A 7,225-nucleotide genomic window follows, 5' to 3' on the forward strand; every position below is an offset into this window, starting at 1 on the left:
GCCCTCGTCAGGGCCCATCGCACTTACTTTCACCCAGAGCAGTAGGTGGGAAGTGAGAGAAGACAAGAGTTAGCAGGGGGCTGGGCATGGGGGTAGGGTGAGGGGAGAATGAGGCCAGGAGTAGGACAGGGCCCATGAGTGGCTGCGTCGAGTGCCATCTGGATGGACAGATGAATGCACAGATGGGGGGAGCCCCCAAGTGGTCCCAGAGTGGTGGAGTGGGGGCGGGGAGGGGTGTGTGCACGGGGTGTTGGGGATGGGGATGGCAGGAGGCCTGGGTGCAGGGGTGAGGGGTGGGGCATGTGTGTAGGCGTGGGGAATGGGTGGGGCTGGGGCGTGCCTGCCTGCAGGGTCTTACCATCTGCACTCGCCTGGCCATGCAGGAGCCCCGCTCTGGACCCTGCTCCAGCACACTGGGCACCCCAGGCTGCAGAGAGGAGAGCAGACGAGGCAGGGAGCTCAGATGGGCTGCTGAGACCCCACCCTAGAGCTATGTTCCTGCCCCCCACTCACTCCCACATATTGAAGCTCTGAGCCCACATGTCACCCTTTGACCTGGACACTGACACGCAGAGGAACCCAGAGACCTGAGTCTCGTCTCTGCCCATTCCCATCCCAGGTGACCGCCCTCTCAGAGCCACTCCGGGTTTTCTCTCCAGCCCTCCCCCAGCTCAGAGCCCCTGAGTTCCACATCCATGTGTCTCCCAGCCTGGCTTTGCCACTAGAGCAAAATCCTTGACTTTTCTCCCCAAACCTCCCCTCTTTCTCCCCAGGCCAAGCTCACCTTCACAGACCTGACTGCTCAAGCCAGAGGCCTAAGCACCTAAGACAGTTCCACTCACCCAAACCCACTCGTCCTGCCACCTGTCCTCACACACACATGCGGGTCTGGCCTCTCCCTCCCTCCGCCCAAGTCAGAACCCTCGTGTCCACTTGCCCAGAGGCTCCAGCTGCCACTCCTGGTCCCTCCACACGCACCTCACCCACATCGCTGGTCCCTCCACACGCACCTCACCCACATCACTGGCCCCACGCACCTCACCCACATCGCTGGTCCCCTCCCTCCACACGCACCTCACCCACATCGCTGGTCCCCTCCCTCCACACGCACCTCACCCACATCGCTGGTCCCCTCCCTCCACACGCACCTCACCCACATCGCTGGTCCCCTCCCTCCACACGCACCTCACCCACATCGCTGGTCCCCTCCCTCCACACGCACCTCACCCACATCGCTGGTCCCCTCCCTCCACACGCACCTCACCCACATCGCTGGTCCCCTCCCTCCACACGCACCTCACCCACATCGCTGGTCCCCTCCCTCCACACGCACCTCACCCACATCGCTGGTCCCCTCCCTCCACACGCACCTCACCCACATCGCTGGTCCCCTCCCTCCACACGCACCTCACCCACATCGCTGGTCCCCTCCCTCCACACGCACCTCACCCACATCGCTGGTCCCCTCCCTCCACACGCACCTCACCCACATCGCTGGTCCCCTCCCTCCACACGCACCTCACCCACATCGCTGGTCCCCTCCCTCCACACGCACCTCACCCACATCGCTGGTCCCCTCCCTCCACACGCACCTCACCCACATCGCTGGTCCCCTCCCTCCACACGCACCTCACCCACATCGCTGGTCCCCTCCCTCCACACGCACCTCACCCACATCGCTGGTCCCCTCCCTCCACACGCACCTCACCCACATCGCTGGTCCCCTCCCTCCACACGCACCTCACCCACATCGCTGGTCCCCTCCCTCCACACGCACCTCACCCACATCGCTGGTCCCCTCCCTCCACACGCACCTCACCCACATCGCTGGTCCCCTCCCTCCACACGCACCTCACCCACATCGCTGGTCCCCTCCCTCCACACGCACCTCACCCACATCGCTGGTCCCCTCCCTCCACACGCACCTCACCCACATCGCTGGTCCCCTCCCTCCACACGCACCTCACCCACATCGCTGGTCCCCTCCCTCCACACGCACCTCACCCACATCGCTGGTCCCCTCCCTCCACACGCACCTCACCCACATCGCTGGTCCCCTCCCTCCACACGCACCTCACCCACATCGCTGGTCCCCTCCCTCCACACGCACCTCACCCACATCGCTGGTCCCCTCCCTCCACACGCAACTCACCCACATCGCTGGTCCCCTCCCTCCACACGCACCTCACCCACATCGCTGGTCCCCTCCCTCCACACGCAACTCACCCATATCACTGGCCTGGCCACTCCTGGGCCTCGGCCTCAGCTCATGCACATAGCCTTGGGGCCATGCCCATTCCACCTTCCTCCCACGGCCCGCCGCCTGGCCCCCAGATGGAAGATTGAGTCATTTTCCCGGAGACACCCCCAAACACACATGATGAGGTCATGAGGCCTGTAGGTGCCTCCCAGAATCTATTTCCTTGGTTTTTTTCCCACAGGAGTAGCTTCCATTCATGGTTTGCTGTGACTGCCACATGGACCCAGACATCTCTCCACGGCCCCACACAGTCAGGGGACCTCAAACCACCTGCCAGGCCTGCGGTTCTGGGCAAGGCCTGACTCCTGACCAGCGCCCCCAGAAGCTGCAGCTAAGCCTCGCCGCCACTTGCCTCATCGCTAGGGTCTTGAGGTCCCCCCACAGCTTCCGCAGGCCTCTCCCTTAGACCTAGAAAGAAGCGTTTTGCCCCGTGGTCTGTGAGTGGGGGCAGCCTTAGTCCTGCCTTGTGCTCTCTAGGTTCTGATGAGCCACAGAACGAGACCCTCCTGTCACCCAGGGCACCATTTGAGGCGCACACACTGACTCCGGCGGCACCTCCCACACCAGGGCTCACCGGGGGCCTGTTCACCAGCCAGTACGTCTGCTCCTGGCACGCAATGACCAGTCTGTCCCCCTTCCTGCGCTGCTTAGCAGCCCTGGGGAGGGAAAGGCAGAGCTGGGGGACAGGCACCCGCCATAGCACCTCCCACACCCACCCTCCGACCAGGGCCTGGGCAGGCAGCCAAGCCTGCCTGGCACTGTCTCTGGACCCATGGCTGCCAGTGCCCGGCTAAGTGCCTCTGGGCCTCCTGGGCAATCTGGGCTCTGTGCCCGCTGGGCGGGGGGCGGGGCTCTCACCGCAGCTGTTCTCTCGCCTGCATCACCACCAGGTCCCACGTGTGGTTGATCTTCCTGTGCAGCTGGTCATAGTGCTCCTGGGGGTGGCGTTCAGGTCTCGTGGCTGAGCCGCTTCCATGCCAAGCTCAGGGGCGGGGCATGGGCCCTCCCTCCTCCCCACTGAGCCACTACAGGGGATGGCGTGTTTGTGCGCCTGCATTATCCTGGGGCCTGGGCTGTGTGCTCTGAGTCAAACTGTGAGGCCCTGGGGACATGAGTGGGGCTTGGGCTCCTCTGGCTGGACTCAGCCTGGGGTGGGGGTCCCACCTTCTCATGGTCGACCAGGGCCCCCTGCTTTCGGATATTCTTCTTGGCCAGGTAGATGGCTGGAAGGACAGGGAGCAGGCTGCAGAGGAGCACCCTGCCCCTCCTTCCCTGTGCGTCACCCAGAGCCACAGTCCCGGGAGCCGTCCCAGGCTAGCCCGCCCTTCCTCACTCACCATAGTCAAGCTCAGCAGCTGGCCACAGAGTGCTCGTCCAGAAATAGGGTGTCTGGGGCCATGTGGGAACAAGGGGTATCTGGGACCTCCTGGGCCTTCCCCGCCCCGGGAGTTGTCCCCACCCTCTCAGCTCCCTTGGGAAGAGACTGGGCTGGCTGGGGATGGGAGCCTGAGAATCTGCCTGCCTGCCCATGGCCCGGAGGCTCGGCCGGCCACCGGCCATTCTCCCACCTGGAACTGAGCTCCATTCACCCCTTGGGGCCCTGACCCTGAGCTCCAGGGGCCTTCACTTCAGGGAGGGGTGGGTGGGGCCTTCCCAAGCCCCAGATTTAGTCACGGTCTATGCTGGGAGGAAGGGCAGGCAGGGAGTTCCATCATGACTGAGGCACAGACACACTGAGGTGCAGGGATCCTGTCCTCAGGCCCCACAAGCCTCCTTCTTGGAGTGGGGGCCTCAGGACCAGGGGAAGCTGGCAAAATCCCCCATAGGGGCTACCCTGATGGAGGCCCTGCTGTGGCCCCTCCCCTGAACTGGATCCTTCCACCACAAGGAAGCTTCCAGTGCAGGCCTTTTGGGGAGGGGACAGTAGACCCCCAGCCTGCTGTGACATCTCGGCTTTTGCTTCCACCCAGCCCCGCCCCTTCCAGAAGTTCCCACTAGCTGGGCTGCTGGATTCCCACCTGCTCCCAGTTGAGCCTGACCTGGAACCTGTAGAGCGTTTCGTCAAGCTGCAGCCCAGGGCTGTGGGGCTCGCGCAGTGCGTACAGGTAGCCGTGCCGAACCAGGAGGGCGCCCAGGTGCAGGGCCTCTGGGTGGGGTTGGGAGGTTAAGGCAGGTGGCAAATCCTCATCGGGGAGAACTGAGCAGGGTCTCTGGGGATGAGTTCCCCTTCCCCAACACACTTGGCTTGGCCCTAAGACTGCCGAGCCCCAGCAGGCCCCGCCCTATGAGCCCTGGGACCCCAGGGTGGGCTAGGGGCCAGGATGGGCAGTGAGCTGACCCCCTTACCCTCCTCTGAGATGCAGTACTTTTGGATCAGCCACTCCACGACGTCGCTGCCTGCGTAGCAGAGATTGTGTGGCGGAGGCCAAGGCAGGGCTGCCAGCCCCCAACCCCCACACCCCAGCCTCACCGGTCACAGCGTGTGGAATGACTGTGATGAGCAGCCGCTGGCTCCGCATCTTCACGCCCTGGTCGGGGTCCTGCATACTCACGACCACCCGCTCCATCTGGGCAAAGGGGACAGTGCGGGGTCGCCCCAGCCAGCCTCCCCCATCCCACATCCTGACTCCACCGACCTGGCTGCCCGGATCAGTGTGCGCAGAGATTAACACACACAGATGGTGGGATCTCAGGCCTTGCTGGCGATGGGTGGGGGCGGGGCGAAGGCGAGGGGCCACTCCCCTAACCCCCCAGCGCTTGGGGTCTCTGCTGCCTCACCCCGCCCCACAAAAGGCCAACGTCCCCAGGTCCAAGTCTACACTCACGCTCACCCACCTGCACCCACTCCTCTCCTGCCCCTCCCGGCCTTGATGCCAGAAATCCTGGGGACGGCAGGACCCCCACCCAGCACCCACCTTGCGTAGGTGAGGCATCTGCGCACGGGGGCACCCACCATGGGACTCGGGGCCCGCAGCCATGGCTAGGGGTGAAGCCCTGGGGAGTATTGGCATCCGAGATGCCCTGCCCCGCCCCACATCCGAGTTAACCCTCCCTGGTCTGGAGTTAGTCCCTGGTCCCACTGGGGTCTGGGAAGGGGCCGGCCACCCCAAGGAGCTTCTCCCTACCGTAGGGAGAAACTGAGGCCCCTGCGGGGAGGACTTGCTAGGAGCTGCGTGACTGGGGAAGGTGCTGAAGTGGGACCCGAAGATGTGGGCTTAGAGGAGGGTCTTGTGAGAAGGTAGAGGCTCAGGAAGAGGAAGGGGAGCTCAGAGAGGGGGTGAGGACTCTGGGAGAGGATGAGGTCAGGGAAGGGGAGGGGGCTCTGTGGGGGAGGGTCTCCAGGAGAGGGAACTTTTGGCGAAGGCGGGCTGGGGTGGGGACAATGGGTCTACTGTAACCCCTGTAGGGACCAGGGGTGGAGGGGGCTGTGGGGTCAGACAAGGGATCTGACTGCCCTAGGCTGTGTGCTTGCAATTGTGTGATGTCCTGGGTGTCATCGTGGGGATGCCATCAGCACCTATGACATTTTGTGGCTGCACAGGGTGCTGGGTAGGGGTCCTTTGAGACTTGGGGGGAGGTGGAAGGTAGCTCACTTCCCATCCACTGCACAGGACCTGGGTGGGGCCAGTTAGGGAACTGGCAGAGACCCCTCTATTGGGAAGGAAGGATCACACACACACACACACACACACACACACACACACACACACTGGCCAGTTCCAGCCCTTTCCCTCCTCCAACTCCTTGGCCATCCCCACCCCAGACCTCCTTTGCTGGGGCCATTTTAAGGGCTACAAACAGGTGCCTTTCTGCTTTTTGGAAACAAGAGACCCCCTCTGTGGGGCGCGGTTATGGTGTTTTGGCCAGGTTCAAACCTCGGATTAATGAAAGGACAGGGTCCTCTCATTGCCACGTGCAAGTCCCAGCTGGAGGGCAGGGCCCTCCCAGCACAATCATAGCCAACGGCTGTGGTTGTAAGCTTGAACCTATGGTCCGAACACGTAGCATGTGCCTTGTGATAGAGTTCAGGTGCATGTACTTGAGTGAGGATGAAACTCACAAGAGTGCTGTAAACAACGTGATCACGCCCCTACTTTGCCTCATGGCATCTGCTATAAAATAAAGACACAGGTTGTGGGCGCTGGTGTTGTCTCCTCTTGAGGGAGCAGCGTCCCACCGAGACCCAGCTATTATTCTCTTGTCTGTCTTTCCTTAATCCTTTCACACACACACACACCACCCCCCCGCCCCCCAACTCAGAGACACCCTTGGTCGGGCTGGCGCGGCACAGTCCACATCGAATGAAGCGATCTCATTGATGGAAACCGTGCAGGTCAATCTACAAAAAAACTATATAATTGCACGAACCCATAAAGCATTGCAGTTACATTGTATTTTGGTCATTCAAATAGTCTTCGTCTTCAAGTTCCTGGCGCTTTTAGAAATGCCCTCTCAGAAAAAGGAAGGAAACCAACGAAACTGATACACTTCCGGAAGTATTTAACGATAATTTATCAGATATTCCTAGTGAGATCGAAGATGCGGATGACTGTTTTGACGATTCCGGAGACGATTCTACTGATTCTACTGACAGTGAAATTATTAGGCCTGTAAGGAAGCGCAAGGTGGCGGTGCTTTCAAGTGATTCCGACACTGACGAAGCTACTGATAATTGTTGGTCTGAAATTGACACACCCCCACGCTTACAAATGTTTGAAGGTCATGCTGGGGTCACTACATTTCCGTCTCAGTGTGACTCTGTACCCTCTGTGACCAATCTCTTTTTTGGTGATGAATTGTTTGAGATGTTGTGCAAAGAGCTGTCCAACTATCACGATCAAACCGCAATGAAACGCAAAACACCATCTAGAACACTAAAGTGGTCTCCGGTTACACAGAAGGACATCAAGAAATTCCTTGGCCTAATTATTCTGATGGGTCAAACAAGAAAAGATAGCTTGAAAG

The 7,225-nt window shown here is 61.1% G+C and overlaps 1 protein-coding gene across 6 annotated transcripts in view; it reads right to left on the reverse strand.

Moving 5' to 3' along the window:
- RGS11 (regulator of G-protein signaling 11) overlaps positions 1 to 5,238 on the reverse strand; it is an 11,767-nt gene extending 6,529 nt beyond the window's left edge. For 2 of the 6 annotated variants that reach the window (XM_014543009.1, XM_005870351.2), the window contains exons 1-9: positions 5,176 to 5,238; positions 4,731 to 4,827; positions 4,607 to 4,657; positions 4,300 to 4,406; positions 3,598 to 3,649; positions 3,425 to 3,483; positions 3,119 to 3,195; positions 2,835 to 2,916; positions 359 to 427 (exon numbers count right to left, since the gene is read on the reverse strand). In XM_014543009.1, coding sequence (XP_014398495.1) covers positions 359 to 427; positions 2,835 to 2,916; positions 3,119 to 3,195; positions 3,425 to 3,483; positions 3,598 to 3,649; positions 4,300 to 4,406; positions 4,607 to 4,657; positions 4,731 to 4,827; positions 5,176 to 5,238 — 657 coding nt within the window. Of the gene's footprint in view, positions 1 to 358; positions 428 to 2,834; positions 2,917 to 3,118; positions 3,196 to 3,424; positions 3,484 to 3,597; positions 4,233 to 4,278; positions 4,407 to 4,606; positions 4,658 to 4,730; positions 4,828 to 5,175 lie in introns of those variants that run through there. The other 4 variants (XM_014543008.1, XM_014543007.1, XM_014543010.1 and 1 more) reach the window with 3 other exon arrangements.
- Between the last annotated feature and the right edge of the window lie 1,987 nt (positions 5,239 to 7,225).

Source organism: Myotis brandtii, unplaced genomic scaffold (assembly GCF_000412655.1).
Source record: "Myotis brandtii unplaced genomic scaffold, ASM41265v1 scaffold317, whole genome shotgun sequence".
Classification (NCBI taxonomy): domain Eukaryota; kingdom Metazoa; phylum Chordata; class Mammalia; order Chiroptera; family Vespertilionidae; genus Myotis; species Myotis brandtii.